This window comes from Gorilla gorilla, chromosome 18 (genome assembly GCF_029281585.2).
Source record: "Gorilla gorilla gorilla isolate KB3781 chromosome 18, NHGRI_mGorGor1-v2.1_pri, whole genome shotgun sequence".
In the NCBI taxonomy this organism is placed as follows: Eukaryota; Metazoa; Chordata; class Mammalia; order Primates; family Hominidae; genus Gorilla; species Gorilla gorilla.
Window position 1 is genome coordinate 29,906,641 of NC_073242.2, and position 20,293 is coordinate 29,926,933.

Below are 20,293 nucleotides of genomic sequence, written 5' to 3' on the forward strand. Positions count from 1 at the left end.
CCTGAGTAATTACAATACTTTTTTCTTTTTCCTTTTCTTGATTTTCCGTAGAGATGGGGTCTTCCTATTTTGTCCAGGCTGATCTGGAACTCCTGCCCTCAAAGGATCCTCCTAATTCTCCCAAAGTGCTGGGATTACAGGCATGTGCCACCGCGCCTGGCCAAATGCACCTCCTTTTTTTAAGTGTACAATTCAATGGTTTTTAATAGATTCACAAAGTCATGGAACCATCACACCTATCTAATTTCAAAATGTTTTCATCACTCCAAAAAATAACCCCATATGGGAGGCCGAGGCAGGCAGATCACTCAAGACCAGCCTGGCCAACATATTGAAACCCCGTCTCCACTAAAAATACAAAAATTAGTCGGGCGTGATGGCGCACGCGTGTAGTCCCGGCTGCTCGGGAGGCTGAGGCAGGAGAATCGCTTGAACCCGGGAGGCGGAGGTTGCAGTGAGCCCAGATCGCCCCACTGCACTCCAGCCTGGGCGACAGAGCGAGACTCCGTCTCAAAAATATCTAATTAATTAATAAAAATAAATAAATAAATAAATAAATAAATAACCCCATGCCTTCTGCCTCTGTGGCTTTGCCTGTTCTCGGTATTTTGTGTCAATGGACCCATGCATGGGGGTGGGCCGGGCACCTTTCAAACGTTCAGCCCCCAGGACGGCCCGTGGCCTCCGAATTGGACGGCGCGAGCTGGGTGTGCGTGGGTCGCTCAATCGCTCCGGAGCTTCTGGAGGGGGCAGATGCAGGTGCGGGCTGCTGCAGTGCAGTAGCTGCTGGAGGCTGGGGAGGCCCGGACGCGGTGCAGGAAGATGCCGACCACGCGGGCTCCTGATCGCGGGCGCCCACAGCGCGGACATGGCGGGCTGGTGGCCGGCGTTGTCGCGCGCGGCCCGGCGCCACCCGTGGCCCACCAACGTGCTGCTTTACGGCTCGCTCGTCTCGGCCGGGGACGTGCTGCAGCAACGGCTGCAGGGCCGCGAGGCCAACTGGCGCCAGACGCGGCGCGTGGCCACGTTGGTGGTGACCTTCCACGCCAACTTCGACTACGTGTGGCTGGGCCTGTTGGAGCGCGCGCTCCCGGGCCGAGCGCCGCACGCCGTGCTGGCCAAGTTGCTGTGCGACCAGGTGGTCGGTGCGCCCATCGCGGTCTCGGCCTTCTATGTCGGTGAGGGGCCGGGAGGGGACCTGGGGGGTGGGACCCGGTATTGGGGGACTGGAGGCCGGGAATCGGGGATCAAGCGGCTGGAGGGAGGGTGCTGCAGGAGCCTGGGGACCCGGGCAGGAGCCGGGGCTCTGAGACCGGAGCTGCTTCAGAGGCCTGAAGGGCCAGGGCAAAGGCTAGAGGCTGGGGTGTTTGATTGCGAGAAGTTGCAGGAGGCACTGGCTGGGGAGCCGAGAAATTGGGGAGCCAGAGGTCCACCAGGTCAGGAATTTAGAGGACTAGGGTCGGGGCTCAGACTCTGGGGTTGGGTGTAGGCCAAGGCTGGAGGTAGGCAAGGCTGCGGAGGTCTTTGCCCCCTGAAAAGGGCCCACGGGAAAATAAAGGAGATCCCAGTTCAAGGCCATAGCAGCTGCAATGACCGTGAACCAGTCGTGGGACAGGGAAGGAACCGACCTGCTGTTCAGAAAATCCACACCTGGGGCCCCAGGGCCAACACAGGAACAAAATGCAAGGGGATCCGTGACCCTGAGGGGCAGAGCAGGTGGAATCTGAGGTTGGGCCTGGATCTTCAGCAAATTCATGCCCAGGGGCCTAGTCCTGCTTTGGTAACAAGATTTTCCCCTGGGGTCTCACGGAAAACATCAAGGGACCTTGGATCCTTGCCATGGAGGATTATATACCTGTGAGGGTTCAGGGAACCCTCTCCTTAGAAAATCCGACCCGGGCCTGGGGTGTGGGGGACAGGGGCTTGACTGTGGAAACCTTCTCTACTACATACAATAAGAACAATGGAAATGGTACCTGAAAAATACCAGGGTTCATTCCCTTAACGAGTCACAAAGGACTCCACCAAGAGGCGGGTTTTGATCAATGGGAGTTTTACTTGGCACAAGAAAGGAAGACACTGGGCATATTCTCCCAAGTAGTGTGTCCCCCAGAGAAAGAGACAGGAGGGTTTTATAGGGTGATGGAGAAAGGAGAGGGTGCATGATTGCATGTAGAGTAGGGGTCCCAGTGAGTCATGATGCTAGCGCATAGGTTGCATAGGTTATAGTCATGAAGCTATAGCTTCTCCCGGGGTGAAGACTTTAGCATGGTAATGAGGAGAGTTAACTTGGGTTCATCTACAAGTAACCTGGGGTCACTTAGGAGCTGATTTAAACAAACAGGGTGACCTCATTCCACCCAGGGCTGGGGAAGAACAGGTTGAGGTCAGGAGGCTGTAAAACAGGCTGATCACTCAAGTTGGTTAAATTCTTGTAATCTTTGGAGATCCCCCATCTGCTCACAGGAGGGGCCCTGTGGCCTCTAGCATCATTGCGATTTCTATAGCCTTGAAGGGGATGGGGTGGGTAACTGGGGAGAAAATCTCTATGGGTCTTAAGCCTGACCTTGGGATTGGGGATCACAGATTTCCCCCCAAATGGGACGGAACTTCTCCTAAGGGCTGTTGGTGCTTTCTAAACCAGGTTGAAGTCAGACAAGCCACCATCTTGAAGAAACCTACCCTGCCCCCTGTGCCTTATTTTTAAGAGTTGGATTCCCTTCCTTTCCCTACAGACCCCACCAGAAACACAAACCACCTGGTTGCCTGTTGTCATTGCGGCCAACTACATGGCTGATGGGGTCAGTGGGTCAGGAGAACAGACAGCCTGAGAGCTAGGGCCTCCTGTTTTATCCGAAGGTCTGTGCCTGTTCCCGGTGTGTGATTTGCAGACTAGATTTGCAAACAGCTTCCTAGCACCTGTTACAGGAACCTGGTACACTGGTGAAGGGGTAGGGGACCAGAATGCTATTTAATCCTCAAACAACTAGTGAGATTGTTCTCTTTTTCTTCTTTTTTTTTTTTTGAGACAGAGTCTCACTTTATTGCCCAGCCTGGAGTGTGCAGTGGCCCAGTCTCAGCTCACTGAAACCTCCATCTCCAGGTTCAAGCAATTCTCCTGCCTCAGCCTACCAAGTAGCTGGGATTACAGATGCACACCACCATGCCCACCTAATTTTTGCATTTTTAATGGAGATGGGGTTTCACCATGTTGGCCAGGCTGGTCTCGAACTCCTGACCTCAAGTGATCTACCCATTTGGCCTCCCAAAGTGCTGGGATTACAGGTGTGAGCCCTCACACTTGAGATTGTTCTTAATACTCTCATATTACAAATGAGGAAACTGAGTCTCAAAGGGGTTCTGTGACTCACCCAAAGACAACACAATCCAGGCACTTGATGCTCTCATGGTGGGAAGTTTGACAGTTTGCCTGAAACTGAAAGATGCTGAGTTACTAACAAGACTTGAACCTATGTCCAGGCCAAGCTCTCTGATACAGATTCCTGGCCAGATTGCAGCTTTGCTTTGGTCTTCAGTTTTTCTTTTCTTTCTTTCTTTCTTTTTTTTTTTTTTTTTTTTGAAACGGAGTCTTGCTCTTGTTGCCCAGGCTGGAGTGCAATGACACAATCTCAGCTCACTGCAACCTCAGCCTCCCAGGTTCAAGCGATTCTTCTGCCTCTCCTGCCCCTCCTGAGTAGCTGGGATTACAGGTGCCCGCCACCACGCCTGGCTAATTTTTGTGTTTTTAGTAGAGACGGGGTTTCGCCAAGTTGGCCAGGCTGGTCTCGAACTCCTGACCTCAAGTGATTTGCCCACCTCGGTCTCCCAAAGTGTTGGGATTACAGGTGTGAGCCACCTCACCTGGCCGGTTTTCAGTTTTTCTGGTTCAGTTTCCCTTACCTCACATTTCAATGAAAGGGGAAGTGGAAGGGGATAGAGTGGAGGTTTGCGTAAGGCTCTACATGGAAATTGTAGGAATCAATTGATCTTTGTGCTGGGGCTACCTTGGGGAACCAGAGTCGTAACAGATTAACAACTCTGGCTTGGGAATCAGACACCTGGGTTGAACTCTGTCTGCTATTAACCTCTCTAAGCTCTTTTCCTCCTTTGTAACTCTACCCACCTTAGCGAATTGTAAGGAGGGGCACATGAAATGAGGCGCATAAAGTACATAGCATTTAATTAATGCTGGGTAAGTGGAACACAGTATTACCAATATTTTGCTGGGTCATGTAAGAATCGTCTGTAATTAACTAATAAAGCTCTTATATTCCCTCCCTCCTAATCAGGGATTGGAAAGAATTTTTAAAGTACTCTCAGTTTTACAACCTTCCTAAAATAGGACAGCTTTGCCTTGCTACCTGAATTTATTGTTACTTTTTTCCTTTTCTTTTTCTGAGACAGGGTCTCACTCTATTCCCCAGGCTGAAGTGCAGTGATGTGATCACAGCTCATTGCAGCCTCGACCTCCTGGGCTCAAGCGATCCTCCCACCTCTGCCTCTGGAGTAGCTGGGACTACAGGTACGCACCCCTATATCTGGCTGGTTTTTAAATAGTTTTGTAGAGACAAGGTCTTGATATATTGCCCAGGCTGTGAATTTCTCTTCAGGGATATTGAAGGTCAAAGTGTTTTTAGGAAGGGTGAATTGGTGTTCTACTTTCAAATTTTGAATAGGGTAATACTGATGGAAAATTTGTAGTTGCCAGAGTATTTGGGTCCACTGGCCTTTTTTTATTTTTATTTTTTTGGGATAGAGTCTTGCTCTGTCACCCAGTCAGGAGCACAGTGGTGCAATGTCGTCTCACCTCAACCTCCAAATCCTGGGTTGTGTAGTGGTACAATCTTGGCTCACCGCAACCTCCACTTCCTGGGTTCAAGCAATCCTTCTGCCTCAGTCTCTCAAGAACCTGGAATTACAGGCATATGCCACCGTGCCTGGCTAATTTTGTATTTTTAGTAGAGACGGGGTTTCTCCATGTTGGTCAGGCTGGTCTTGAACTCCCAACCTCAGGTGATCCGCCAGATCAGCCTCCCAAAGTGCTGGGATTACAGGCATGAGCCACGCGCCCAGCCCACTAGCTTTTTTAAAAAGACAGAAATTAAAATTTCAAAATGTTCCAATGTTCAACATTTCACAAAATGTTTGGAAGGTAGAGAAAGTAACCAATAGACCCACTATTGTAACCTGATTGTTTTTGTGAATTGTTAGTTTTTGAAAAAATAATCGTTCTGCTATAGTTTTTATACTCCGCTATTCTCACTTCGTATTTATCATTCCTTTAAAATTTATCTAGTTTTAGAGTGGAGATTATGTTCTTTTTCTTTTTTTTTTTTTTTTGTTTGAGACAGGGTCTTGTTGTGTTGCCCAGGCTGGAGTGCAGTGGCATGATCACAGCTCACTGCAGCCTCCACCTCCCAGGCTCAAGCGATCCTCCCACCTCAGCCTCCTGAGTAGCTATGACTACAGGCACGCTACTACACCTGGCTAATTTTTGTATTTTTTGTAGAGATGGGGTTTTGCCCTGTTGCCCAGGCTGGTCTCTTAACTCCTGGACTCAAGCAATCTGCCTGCCTCGGCCTCCCAAAGTGCTGGGATTACAGGCTTGAGCCACGGCACCTGTCTATGTTCTCTTTTCACTGTTGGGTCAGAGGGTCATATTGTTGGATGATAGTGATGGTTACTTTGCATTTTGGAATGGGAAACTTAAACATGAACTGTTATACGGTACTCTACTGAATCTTTTAAAATTTTTTTTGGGTTTTGCAAATAGGTATGAGCATTCTCCAAGGAAAGGATGACATATTTTTGGACCTGAAACAGAAATTCTGGAATACCTATCTGGTAAGACAGGCGTTTGAAAATGTAATCACTATATTTTTGTGTATATATGTATATATATGTGTATAAAAATATATGTTTTGTGTATATATTTATAAAGATTAAAAAATCTTTTAATTGACACATATAAGTACATATTTTCATATACATGCGATAATTTGACACGTGTTTAATCACATCAGGATTTTTTTTTGTGTGTGTGTATATATATATATATATATATTTTTTTTTTTTTTTTAATTAAAAAAACCTTTTTCGAGACAGGGTCTCATTCTGGCACCCAGGCTGGAATGCAGTGGCATGGTCATGGCTTACTGCAGCCTGGACCTCCTGAGCTCAAGTGATCCTCCCACCTCAGCCTCCTGAGTAGCTGAGACTACAGGCATGTGCCACCACACCCAGCTAATTATTTTTAAATTTTTTGGTAGAGACAGAGCCTCACTATGTAGCACAGGCTGGCCTCGAACTCCTGTGCTCCAGTGATTCTCCCACCTCAACATTAAGTACATTTTTATTAAACTATTCCTAAATTAGAGCTCCAGTTTGGTTGGCAGAAGGGTCCAATATTTTGACAGAGAAATCTTAAAGTTATTTTGATAGATGTATGAGGAGAGGTTTTAAGAGTATCTGTACTTCTCATGAACTGGAAAGAAATAATGTCTCTGGGCCTGGTGCAGTGGCTCATGCCTGTAATCCCAACACTTGGGAGGCTGAGGCAGGCGGATCACTTGACATTAGGAGTTTGAAACCAGCCTGGCCAATATGGTGAAACCCTGTTTCTACTAAAAATACAAAAAATAGCCAGGCACGGTGGTGCATGTCTGTAATCCCAGCTACTCAGTAGGCCGAGGCAGGAGAATCACTTGAACCTGGAGACAGGTTGCAGTGAGCCGAGATCGCACCACTGCACTCCAGCGTGGGCAACACAGCAAGACTCCATCTCAAAAAAGAGAAAAAAGAAAAAAAGAAAAGAAATAATATCTCTGCATTTTAGTTCATGTTCTCAGTGATTTCTGACTTTATTATATTAACTCTTATTAATGATCACAATTTACTTTGTAAATTTTGCAGCCAAAGGACAACAATTTATTCTGTAAATTTGGGATTCTATTTGCAAAATAGAGATTATAGATTGTGAGTGGCTTAATGGAATCATTCCCACATTCAGAGCCAATGTTTTCAGGTGAGCATCCTGCGGAGTCCTGGTGAAAAGAACTTTAACATCACAAAGGTACTGATAGCGAAGGAGAAGGTTTCCAAGGGTTACTCCAAGGTTTGAAGCAAATCAGCATTTTTACTGTTTGCTTGGCACAAATATATACAGTCCAGTCCAATACATATTTATTCATTGATTCAGTTAATATTTATTGAACAGTGTCCTTAAGGCCTGGCAAAATCAGGGATGGTTTTCATCTCTGCCCTAGAGCATGTTTGATTGCATTCATCACAAGGAGGTAAATCTTTGGGATTACAGAATGTTCACAGACTGGCCTAGGGCTTCACATGTTCTTCCTTCCCTATCAAAAGCAGTGTTGAGCCACACCCAGCTATTACCGCCACAGCTTCTAGCATCATCTGTTGGATGGTACCAGGCCTCTGAGCCAGCATTACTTGATGGCTAGAGGCAGAGGATGGAGAGGTTTGAAGTCAGAGGCTTCCCCTGAGCCTCTATACTCAGGAACAGTAACTATAAGAAGTGTGTTCAGAACTCTTGTGATTTCTCTTAGGGGAGAAATTGAGGACCCCATGGTGACAACCAAATGTGATTTTCTTCTGGTTTTGTTTTTTGTTTGTGTGTTTTGGTTTTTTTGTTTGTTTGTTTGTTTGTTTTTTGAGACAGAGTCTTGCTCCGTAGCCTAGGCTGGAGTGCAGTGTCACTCTGCAACCTTTGCCTCCCGGGTTCAAGCAATTCTCAATTCTCCTGCCTCAGCCTCCTGAGTAGCTGGAATTACAGACTTGCACCACCACATCCAGCTAATTTTTTGTATTTTTCAGTAGAGATAGGGTTTCACCATGTTGGCCAGGTTGGTCTTGAACTCCTGACCTCAGGTGATCCGCCTGCCTCAGCCTCCCAAAGTTCTGGGATTACAGGCATGAATCACCATACCCAGCCACTTCTTCTGTTTTACTTTAGAAAAAGGAACAAGTTTTTCCATTATGTTTTAAAGTCTATGGAGATATGTACATCTGACTTTTTTTTTTTTTTTAAAGAGCAAGGACCGGAGGCAGTAGCTCATGCCTGTGATCCCAACACTTTGGGAGGTGGAGGCGGGTGGATCACAAGGTCAGGAGATTGAGACCATCCTGGCTAACATGGTGAAACCGTGTCTCCACTAAAAATACAACAAATTAGCAGGGCATGGTGGCACAAGCCTGTAGTCCCAGCTACTTGGGAGGCTGAGGCAGGAGAATCACTTGAACCTGGGAGGCAGAAACTGTAGTGAGCTGAGATTGCGCCACTGCACTCCAGCCTGGGCGACAGAGCGAGACTCCGTCTCAAAAAAAAAAAAAAAAGAGCAAGAAGTAGGCAGCTCACACCTGTAATCCCAGCACTTTGGGAGGCTAAGGCAGGAGGATCACTAGAGCCCAGGAGTTTGAGACCAGCCTGCGCAACATAGTGAGACCCCATCGCTACAAAAATAAAATAAATTAGCTGGGCATAGTTGCAAGTGTCTGTGGTCCCAGCTGCTCAGGAGGCTGAGATGGGAGGATTGCAAGCCTGGGAGGTCGAGGCTGCAGTAAGCTGTGATTGCACCGCTGCACACCAGCCTGAGTGACAGAGTGAGACCATGGTTCAAAAAAAAAAAAAAAAGAGAGCAGGAAGTAGAATTGGGAAAGAGGCTTCAGGCAGGGATTTGTAAATGAACAAAACCACAGGAACATTTGCATACTGTTAAAAAAAAAAAAAACTGGTTACAATGAGTGAGTCTCATCTACCCTCAGGAGAAGAAAGAGGGCAAACCAGTAGTCTGAAGCCCAGCCCATCTGGAGATTTTTTGGGAAGATTTCCTTTAAAGAGGCAGGATGGCTCACGCCTGTAATCACAGCACTTCGGTAGGCCAAGGCAGGCGGATCACGAGGTCAAGGGATCGAGCCCATCCTCGCCAACTTGATGAAATCCCCTCTCTACTAAAAATACAAAAATTAGCATGAGCCCAGGAGGTCGAGACTGCAGTAAGCTACGATTGTGCCACTGCACTCCAGCCTGGGTAACACAGTGAGACCCTGTCTCAAAATAAAAAAATAAAATAAAATTAAGATCTGAAGTTATGCACATACTGGGGGACAGGTCATTCCAGGGGCAGAAGAGCTGAGTAGAGTTGACAATGTGTAAAGCACCACGGTATGCCCAGAGGGGAGAAACCACAGGCAGTTTGGTGTTCACAGAGTATTTGTTGAGCAACTTGGAATGAGTTTGGATCCTGGAGACTGTTGAACACCCGGAGCTGAGGATCTTGAACTTCACAGTTAGGTAATGGCAGCAAAGGAAACCAAAGTGGGCGGTTATCGTGACCAAGTTCACATAAGAAATAAGGAAGCATGTCAGGTGTGGTGGCTCACGCCTGTAATCCTAACACTTTGGGAGGCTGAAGCAGGAGGATCCCTTGAAGTTAGGAGTTCAAGACCAGCTTGGGCAACATAGCAAGACCCTGTCTGTATTTAAAAAAATAAAACTGGCCTGGCATGGTGGCTCACGCCTGTAATCTCACCACTTTGGGAGGCCAAGGTGAGCAGATCATATGAGGTCAGGAGTTTGAGACCAGCCTGACCAACATGGTGAAACCCTGTCTCTACTAAAAATACAAAAAATTAGCCGGGTATGGTGGTGAGTGCCTGTAATCCCAGCTACTCGGGAGGCTGAGGCAGGAGAATCACTTGAACCCGGGAGACGGAGATTGTAGTGAGCTGAGATTGCACCACTGCACTCCAGCCTGGGTGACAGAGCAAGACTCCATCTCAAAAAAAACAAACAAACAAAAAAGAAATGAGGTGAGTTCAGCTTGGGAAATGTTGAATGTCAGATGCATTTGGCCTATTCAGAGGGAGATTGCCGAAGCACAGAGGAGAGTTCATGGCAGGGTTTAATTATTTTTAGTGCTCACATGTCCCAGATTTGGCCAGTGGGAGTCCCCCCAAGCTGGTTCCTGTGTCCTGTGCATCACCCATCTTCTTTCTTCTTTACTTCTTTCTTAAGCCACTTCCTTTCTGGCATGACAGCGTGTTCCAGGATCATCTTGTACTTGCACCTGCCCTGCCCTGGCCCTAGAATCAGCCAATTCTTTGAGGCATCCTGCTTCCTTTTAGTGGGGGAATGGTTTGAGAACAAAATATACTACTACATGATACTACATTCTGACAAGAAAAAAAACACAGCCATAAGAAATAAAGCCATGGCCGGGCACAGTGGCTCCTGTAATCCTAACCCTTTGGGAGGCGGAGGTGGGAGGATTGTTTGGGGTCAGGAATTCAAGACCAACCTGGCCCACATAGTGAGGCCTCGTCTGTATTAAGAAAAAAAAAAAAGAAAGAAGGAAAGCCATGTTTGGATAAGTTTAGTCTTCTGATTATTTTTGCTAAAGTTTTAATTTTTTTTTTTTTTTTTTTTTTGAGACAGAGTCTCGTTCTGTTGCCCAGGCTGGAGTGCAATGGTGCAGTCTCGGCTCACTGCAACCTCCGCCTCCCGAATTCAAGCGATTCTCCTGCCTCAGCCTCTTGAGTAGCTGAGATTACAGGTTCCTGCAATCACGTCCTGCTAATTTTTATTTTTAGTAGACACAGGGTTTCTACATGTTGGTCAGGCTGGTCTCAAACTCACGACTTCAGGTGATCTGCCTGCCTTGGCCTCCCAAAGTGCAGGGATTACAGGGGTATATTTTATATTTAAAGCATATTTAACAATTAAGGGCCAGGCTCAGTGTCTCACGCCTGTAATCCCAGCACTTTGGGAGGCTGAGGTGGGCGGATCACCTGAGCTCGGGAATTTGAGATGCACAACAAGAGCGAAACTCCGTCTCAAAAAAAATAAATAAATATAAAATATACATTATGGCCGGGCATGGTGGCTCACGCTTGTAATCCCAGTACGTTGGGAGGCCAAGGCGGGCAGATCACCTGAGGTCAGAAGTTCGAGATCAGCCTGGCCAATATCATGAAACCTTGTCTCTACTAAAAATACAAAATTTAGCCAGGCGTGGTCGTGTGCACCTGTAATCCCAGCTACTCGGAGGCTGAGGCAGGAGAATCACTTGAACCCAGGAGGTGGAGGTTGCAGTGAGCCAAGATCGCACCATTGCACTCCAGCCTGGGCAACAAGAGCAAAACTCCGTCTCAAAAAATATATATATATATACATACACATATACGTATATATGTGTATATATATATGTATATATGTATATGTATACACACATTATATGTAATATCTACTTTTAAATATAAACATAAATATTATAAAGCTTTTATTGCAATTGTTCATTTTAGAAACTTCAGAAAATACAAATTAGTAAAAAGAAGAAAATAAGTCTGTAATACCACTTTTAAGGACTATTTTGAAAACCTCTAGCTTTTTTTTGAGATAAATTTACATACCAAGACTTTTTTTAAAAAAATCATAATGATGACTTTTTCATAGGACTGTGTAGGATAAAGCTTGTGAAATGTCTATCTAACATATTTTGTAATATATGAAAATTTCAGCTAAACTTGTTCTATAGCATCACATGGTTTCAATATATTATTAGAAAATCATTCTATAAACAATGGTTTGGTATATAGTTTCAACAATTCAAGGCTGGGCACAGTGGCTCACGCCTGTAATCCTACCACTTTGGGAGGCCGAGGCAGGCAAATCACCTGAGGTCAGGAGTTCAAGACCAGCCTGGCCAACATGGTAAAACCCTGTCTCTACTAAAAATACAAAAATTAGCCGAGTATGGTGTCAGGCACCTGTGATCCCAGCTACTCAGGAGGCTGAGGCAGGAGAACCGCTTGAACCTAGGAGGCAGATGTTGCAGTGAGCCAAGATCTTGCCACTGCACTCCAGACTAAGCGACAGAATGAGATTCCATCTCAAACAAAATAAATAAATAAAATAATTCAGCAGGATGAGGTGGCTCATGCCTATAACCCCAGCACTTTGGGAGGCTGCAGTGGGACTACTGCTTTTGCCTGGAAGTTCAAGACCAGCCTGGGCAACATAGAGATACCATGTCTCAGAAAAAAAAAATTAATTTAAAAAAAAGAATTCATTGATGATTCTGTATTTACAAATATATTCCTGCATCATTTGTTCATGGTAACCAGGAAATTGCAATGCATATATACATGCTGTCATTTCCAAAGCCGCCGTCTTCCAGAATTGGTACTGATTCTAGTAGACTTTTCATTCTGGTGTTAAAAATATAATTAATAGGAATGTCTTCTACCTAATAGCTTTTTTCCCCACAACTCCCCAACCCCCCAACTCTAGAGGCCTTAAGTAGTCTAATTTAATCAGCTTAGTCTGAAATATAATACTACTTTGGCATCTTGTTGGCCTAGTATTTCTTACTCTTTTATAGAATGAACTGTGCAATTGTTTTGTGTGGTTAAAAGGTATTCTAGGTCAGGTATAGTGGCTCACACCTGTAATCCCAGCACTTTGGGATGCCGAGGTGGGTGGATCACCTGAGGTCGGGAGTTCGAGACCAGCCTGGCCAACATGGTGAAACTGTCTCTACTAAAAATACAAAAATTAGCCAGGCGTGGTGGCATGTGCCTGTAATCCCAGCTACTCGGGAGGCTGAGGTGGGAGAATTGCTTGAACCAGGGAGGTGAAGGTTGCAGTGAGCCAAGATTGCGCCACTGCACTCAAGCCTTGGCAACAGAGCGAGACTCCATCTCAAAAATAAATAAATAAATATATAAAATCTGGGTTTCAGGCCAGGTGTGGTGGTGCACTCCTGCAATCCCAGCACTTTGGGAGGCGGAGATGGGCAGACAGCTTGAGCTTAGGAATTCCAGACCAGCCTGGGCAACATGGAAAAACGCCATCTCTACAAATAACACAAAAACATTAGCTGGGTGTGGTAGAGTGCGTCTGTAATCCCAGCTACTTGGGAGGCTGAGGCGAGAGGATTGCTTGAGGCTGGGAGGTTGAGCCGCAATCACACTCACACACTTCAACCTGGGCAACAGAGCCAGACTGTCTCAAAAAAAGAAAACGAAAAAAAAGAAAAGAAAAAAAGGAAACGTCTGGGCACATGCCTGCTACAGTCCTCTATTAAGCAATGTGCCACAGCAGGGGTCCCTAATCCCTGGGCCGTGGACCTGTACTGGTCTGTGGCCTGTTAGGAACTGGGCCACAGAGCAGGAGGTGAATAGTGGGTGGACAATTGAAGCTTCAGCTGTATTTCTGGCCGCTCCCCATTGCTTGCATTGCTGCCTGAGCTCTGCCTCCTCTTAGATCAGCAGCATCATTAGATTCTCATAGGAGCATAAACCCTGTTGTGAATTGCACACACAAGGGATCCAGGTTGCATATTCCTTATGAGAATCTAATTCCTGATGCTTTGTGGTGGAACAGTTTCATCCCAAGACCATTACCATCCTGCGCTCCATCCCTTGCCGCCTGTGGAAAAATTGTCTTCCACAAAGCCAGTCCCTGGTGCCAAAAATGTTGGGGACTGCTGTGCTTTAGAATCTGCCATGAATCTGCAGCCTCTATTATATAGCTCCCTATAGACTTTGCTTCCTACCGTCTTACATTCTGCCTTATAGGCATTTGAGTTTGCAACCCTTGTTTTTGTTAGTATGCTATGCTGGTGACATTGACCAAATTGACCACACATTAATGATAAGCTTAGTTGGTGATGACCTCAATGGAATAATGTGACATAAGTACTGTGACAATACTTCTTGCATGTATCTGCAGGTGGAATTGTAAACCTGGTGGTCCGAGATGGTCTAACTCGATCTTCCTATGTATCTACTTATATTAATAGTGGTAGCATTTGAGGTGGTGATTCAGCGTTTCAATGCCTCTTCTCATGGCAACAACAAATGTTTTCCTTCTGAATCAGCATTAACCTAGATGTTACTGCAGATCAAAATTAGACTGTACATTTTCAACCACAGAAATATTGGGCAGTAAAAATTTTTCTTAATATTGATTGCCTACATAGGTTGTGTAATTAGCATATGTTTATAGTTTTGTGATTTATGTGTGGCTGCTACTGAGCCAGAGGGGTAAAGCAACAGCGTTTTCTCAGTTGTGTGAGCAGCATTACGTTATAATGAATAGGTAATATTAAATTGGGCTGATGAATCATATTACAGTAATCCAATATATCACTTGTAAAGTCCCTGAGGTTTACAGAAGGAAATTTTTTCTAATAACAAGAAGAGTGAGGCATGTGCTTTGGTCTTTATTTCCTAGTTATACACGACCCTGGGTAAGGAGCTCAACCTTTCTCTGCCAAAATTAAATGAGGATTAAATGAGATCATATATGTGCAGGTGTGAAGGACAGTGCCTGGCACATAGTGGGATCAATCAGTGTTAGTATCTCTAAAATAGAGATTGATTCTGAGGGTTCATAAAGCGGTAGAACCGATCTTAAGATTCCCAAATGATAGAATTGTTACTTATTTGCCTAAGTAGTAGTAGATTACTTAGTGTATGTCCAGGGGATCCTTTTTTTTTTTTTAATAATTTTTATTTCTTTAAGACAGAGTCTCACTCTGTCCCCCAAGCTGAATACAGTGGCACCATTTTGGCTCACTGCAACCTCTATCTCTCTGGTTCAAGCAATTCTCCTGCCTCAGCCTCCTGAGTAGCTGGGATTACAGGTGTGCACCACCATGCCCGGATAATTTTTGTAGTTTTAGTAGAGGCAGGATTTTGCCACGTTGGCCAGGCTGGTCTTAAACTCCTGACCTCAGGTGATCCAGCTGCCTCAGCCTCCCAAAGTTCTGGGATTGCAGGCATGAGCCACTGGGCCTGGCCTTTTTGTGTGTGTGTGAGGCAGGATCTCACTCTGTTGCCCAAGCTGGAGTGCAGTGGCACTACCATGCCTCACTGAAGCTTTGAACTCACTGGCTAAAAAGATTCTCCCACCTCAGCCTCCTGAGTAGCTCCATGGGTATGCACCACCACACCCCGTTATTTTATTTTTTGAGAAGGAGTCTCGCTCTGTCACCCAGGCTGGAGTGCAGTGGCATGTTCTTGGCTCACTGCAACCTCCACCTCCCGGGTTCAAGCAATTCTCCTGCCTCAGCCTCCTGAGTAGCTGGGATTATAGGCGCATGCTATCTTGCCTGGCTAATTTTTTTGTATTTTTTAACTAGAGACAGGGCTTCACCATGTTAGCCAGGATGGTCTCAATCTCCTGACCTTGTGATCTGCCCACCTTGGCCTCCCAAAGTGCTGGGATTACAGATGTGAGCCACCATGCCCAGCCCTGGTATTTTATTATTTTTTTTTGTAGAGATGAGGTCTTACTATGTGGCCCAGGCTGGTCTTACATTCCTGCACTCAAGTGATCCTCCGACCTTGACCTCCCGAAGTGTTGGGATTACAAGCATGAGCCACCTTGCCCAGTTCCCTTCTTAAATAGTTTAAAGGGGGAGAAGAAAGAAAAAGACTGATTTTCTTCCCTTCCACTACCAAGACAGGCAAAACACACCAGAACACTTTGCTTAGCATTTCTTTTCTAAAGTGACCAAAATTTATAATAGACACTTAAAATGTGTACTGGAATATATCCCAGTTATATCCCCAGTCTATAACTCAGCTATATGCAGCTCCTTTATCTTATTAATGCTATGAATCAGCAATAGTTTATGTTTTCATATCACCTGAGGCCATGCAATCCTCTTTTTTGGTTGTTGAAATAATTTCTATAACTATTTCACAATTTCAATTGCCAACATTAATTCAACAGTATCTAAGCTGTCTGTCCCAGACACTATGCTAGCCTTTGGAGATTTCCAAGGTGAATAAGATGAGGACCCGGCTATTTGCCTACGGTCTAGCAGACAGACCATTTTTTTAAATTTTTTGAGACTGAGTCTTGCTCTGTCACCCAGGCTGGAGTGCAGTGGTGCAATCTCAGCTTACTGCAAGCTCTGCCTCCCCAGTTCACGCCATTCTCCTGCCTCAGCCTACTGAGTAGCTGGGACTACAGGCACCCACCACCACACCTGGCTAATTTTTTGTATTTTTAGTAGAGACGCGGTTTCACTGTGTTGGCCAGGATGGTCTAGATCTTCTGACCTCGTGATCCGCCCGCCTTGGCCTCTCAAAGTGCTGGGATTACAGGCATGAGCCACTGCGCTTGGCCACCTTTTTTTTTTTTTTTTTTTTTTTTTTTGATAGGAGTCTCGCTCTGTCTCCCAGCCTGGAGTGCAGTGGCGCGATGTGGCTCACTGCAACCTCTGCCTCCAGGGTTCAAGTGATTCTCCTGCTTCAGCCTCCTGAGTAGCTGCAACTTACAGGCGCGTGTCACCACACCCAGATAATTTCTGTATTTTTAGTAGAGACAGGGTTTCACCGCGTTGTCAGGCTGGTCTCGAAATCCTGACCTCAGGTGATCTATCCGCCTCAGCCTCCCAAAGTGCTGGGATTACAGGCATGAGCCACCGCACCTGGCCAGCAGACAGACTTCTAAGCAAATTACAGCTACCACTTTTTGTATGCTCAGTAACTGTAGATAAGGGTCTATGCCAAGCCCTTTACATCATGTGGTAATTGATATGGTGTAGTTGAATGGTTTCTACCATCGATTTCCTTACCTCCCCCACTTCCCAACAGCTCCCAGTTCCTTTTTGGGGATCTTCCCAGAAGATGACTTTACTTGGCTCAAGAGGTGGAGCACATGACAGATTAAGCCAATCAGGGCATTTCATGCCCCTTGCTACAGGGTTCAGAGACAATCATGTTATCTGCAGCTGCCCAATTAGAGTGAATCTCATAACCTTTGATGGAAAACCAGGACAAAGGCATATTCTCTCATTGTGTCATAGAGATGTTAATATAGATGTAAGGCCTAGGACTACCATAGCCATTTTTGTTACCATGTGAAAGACATGGAGACAAGAGGGTATCACTGAAAGAATCTCAGAGAAACCCTGATGATTTCATAACCTGTGATATAGCCTATGCCCAAAGCCTGCTCTGGGCTTTTCTGTTATAGGAGCTAGGAGATTCCCTTTATTTCTCAAACCACTGGGAATTAGGTTTTCTGTTACTTGAAGGAAAGCATCATAAAGGATACACAGGACCTTTTTTATAACACAGTAGATATTATTCTCATTTTATTTTTGTGTGTTTTGTTTTGTTTTTTAAGACAGAGTCTCGCCATCTCAGCTCACTGCAACCTCCACCTCCTGGGTTCAAGCGATTCTCGTGCCTCAGCCTCTTGAGTAGCTGGGCCTATAGGAGCGTACCGCCATGCTGAGCTAATTTTTGTATTTTTAGTAGAGACAGGGTTTTGCCATGTTGGCCAGGCTGGTCTCGAACCCCTGGCCTCAATGGATCCAGCCACCTTGGCCTCCCAAAGTGCTGGGATTATAGGTGTAAGCCACCACACTCAGCTGATTCATTTATTTTCATTTTTTTTGCCATACAAACCAACAACTTGCAAACTCCCATTATAAACATTTCCAGAAATTTATGGGGTACAGGTACAATTTTGTTGCATGCATAGATTTCATACTGGAGAAGTCAGAGCTTTTAGGCTGTCCATCACCTAAATGACGTGTATTGTACTGAATAAGTAACTTCTCATCATCCACCCACCTCCCACACCCTAACCCTTCTCAATCTCCATCATCTATCATTCCACACTCTACATTTCTGTGAACACATTCTTTAGCTTCCACTTATGAGTGAGAACATGCAATATTTGTCTTTCTGTGTCTGGCTGGTTTAAGATAATGGCTTCCAGTTCTGTCCATATTGCTGCAAAGGACATGGTTTCATTCTTTTAATGGTTGAATAGTATTCTATTGCGTATATGTATCACATTTTCTTTATCCACTCATCTGAAGATGGACACTTAGATTGAGTCCACATCTTTGCTATAGTGCATTCACTCTCATTGTTATAGCTGAAAAAACAAAGGTCCTTGCCCTTTGCCACTAAGCCAATACATGGCAGAGTCAGGTTGATTTCCAAACCCACATTCTTATGATCATGCTTCTAGTAACTCCAGTGCAGTTTAAGAGGTATATCAAAGATATGGTAGTGACAGCCAGGCATAGTGGCAGGCACCTGCAATCCCAGCTACTTGGGAGACAGAAGAATCACTTGCACCGGGGAGGTGGAGGTTGCAGTGAACCAAGATCGTGCCACTGCACTCCAGCCTAGTCAACGTAGCGAGACTCCATCTCAACATAAATAAACAACTAAATTAAAAAAAGGGATACAATAGTGACATAAAGGAATGATCAGCTTGTGTGTGTGTGTGTGTGTGTGTGTGTGTGTCTGGTGGCCATGGAGATATTCCAGGGCACCAGACATGGACAAAAGTATGAAGTGAGGGGCTCATGGTATATGCTAAATAAATGTTTCTATTTTATTTTCCTTTGCGCTTCTGAGAAATTTGCTGTGCTAGGGAATCTTAGTGGGAGGTTCCAAATACCTCTAATGGGTCCTTAAAAGTAACACAGGGGACTGAGAGTTACTTTCAAAAAGCTAATATTTTAAAACAGGTTGTGCAGATGAATTCAGACTTTTGTTTATTTGAGACAGTGTCTCATTCTGTTGCTCAGGCTGGAGTGAGGCAGTACAATTATAGTTCACTGTAGTCTTGACCTGCTAGGCTCAAGCAATCCTCCTACCTCAGTCTCTGGAGTAGCTGGGACTACAGGCCTCCACACCTGGATAATTTTTTTTTTTTTTTTTTTTTGTAGAGACAGAGTTTCACCATATAGCCCAGGCTGGTCTTGAATTCCTGGCCTCAGGCAGTCCTCCTGCCTTGGCCTCTGAGCCACTGTGCCTGGCCCAGACAGGCCTAGACTTCTTTTCCATGGATGAGATCTTTGTCAACTCAGTGTGGCTATCTCACGCTGCTTTGTCAACAAGTTCTTTTTTTTTTTTTTTTTTTTAATGAGACAGAGTCTTACTCTGTTACCAAGGCTGCAGTGCAGTGGTTCAATCTCGGCTCACTGCAATCCCTGCCTCCTGGGTTCAGGCAATTCTCCTGCCTCAGCCTCCTGAGTAGCTGGGATTATGGGTGCCCACTACCACACCCGGTGGTACATAATAATAATTTTTCTATTTTTAGTAGAGACAGGGTTTTGCTATGTTGGCCAGGATGGTCTCGAACTCCTGGCCTCAAGTGATCCGCCCTACGTGGCCATCCAAAGTGCTGGAATTACAAGTGTGAGCCACCGCGCCTGGCCACATTCTATCATTTTTATATTTGTTTAGTCCATCCTGTCTTTGATTCCACTGCCATTGCTTATTTCAGATCATTGCTGTTTCTCATGGAGACCCTTGATACTCAGAGTGTGGTCCATGGATCAGAGTCTCAACATCACCTGGGAACATCTAGGAATCTTAGATACCCACCTCAGACTCTCTGGATTAGAATGTGCATTTTAACACACTGAAATTTGACAAGCACTAATAAATTTTTTCACTAGAGTCTTCCAATGATCTCCCGACTCTAGTTTGGTTTTGTTTTTTCAGAGATAGGGTCTCTCTCTCTCTCTCTCTCTCTCTCACCCAGTTGAGAGTGCAGTGGTGCACTCCATAGCTCACTACAGCCTTCAGCTCCTGAGCTCAAGTGATCCTCTTGCCTCAGCCTTCTGAATAGCTAGGATTACACATGCATGCCATTACATGCAGCTACGTTTCTACTTTTTGTAGAGACAGGGTCTCACTATGTTTTCCAGGCTGGTCTCGAACTCCTGGCCTCAAGGGATCATTCCACCTTGGCCTCCCAAAGTGCTGAGATTAGAGGCATGAACCACTGCACTGGGCCCCTGCCTCTAGTTTTTTTGTTTGTTTGTTTGTTTTGAGACAGCGTCTCACTCTATCACAAAGTCTAGAGTGCAGTGGCGCAATCTTGGCTCACTGCAAACTCTGCCTCCGGGGTTCAAGCAATTCTCCTGCCTCAGCCTCCTAAGTAGCTGTTCCAAGCATTTTGAGAGGCGGAGGTGGGCAGATCGCTTCAGCCCAGGAGTTCAAGACCAGCCTGGACAACATGGCGAAACCCATCTCCACCAAAAATACAAAAAATTAGCTGGGTGTGGTGGTGCACCTCAGTGGTCCCAGCTATACAAGAGGCTGAGGTGGAAGGATCACTTGAGCCCAGGGGCGGAGGTTGCAGTGAGCCGAGATCCTGCAGCTGTGCTCCAGCCTGGGTAACAGAGCGAGACCGTGAACATTAAATAAAAATGGATTGTCTAGGGGAGAGAGAAGTTGAGACCAAAATAGTTCAATGCTAGTAGAGAGTAAGGGACAG

At 45.5% G+C, this 20,293-nt stretch overlaps 1 protein-coding gene across 6 annotated transcripts in view; it reads left to right on the forward strand.

Annotated features, from left to right (window-relative positions):
• Positions 1–868: 868 nt before the first annotated feature.
• MPV17L (MPV17 mitochondrial inner membrane protein like) overlaps positions 869–20,293 on the forward strand; it is a 112,946-nt gene continuing 93,521 nt past the window's right edge. The window contains exons 1-4 of one of the 6 annotated variants that reach the window (XR_010131342.1): positions 869–1,178; positions 4,405–4,522; positions 5,774–5,844; positions 19,295–19,320. Coding sequence is in view for 3 of the 6 variants with exons in the window: in XM_063699592.1 (XP_063555662.1) it covers positions 869–1,178; positions 5,774–5,844; positions 6,913–6,963 (432 nt within the window). In the remaining 3 variants the exon portion in view is untranslated. Of the gene's footprint in view, positions 1,179–4,404; positions 4,523–5,773; positions 5,845–6,912; positions 7,198–19,294; positions 19,484–20,293 lie in introns of those variants that run through there. The other 5 variants (XR_010131343.1, XR_010131341.1, XM_055365728.2 and 2 more) reach the window with 5 other exon arrangements.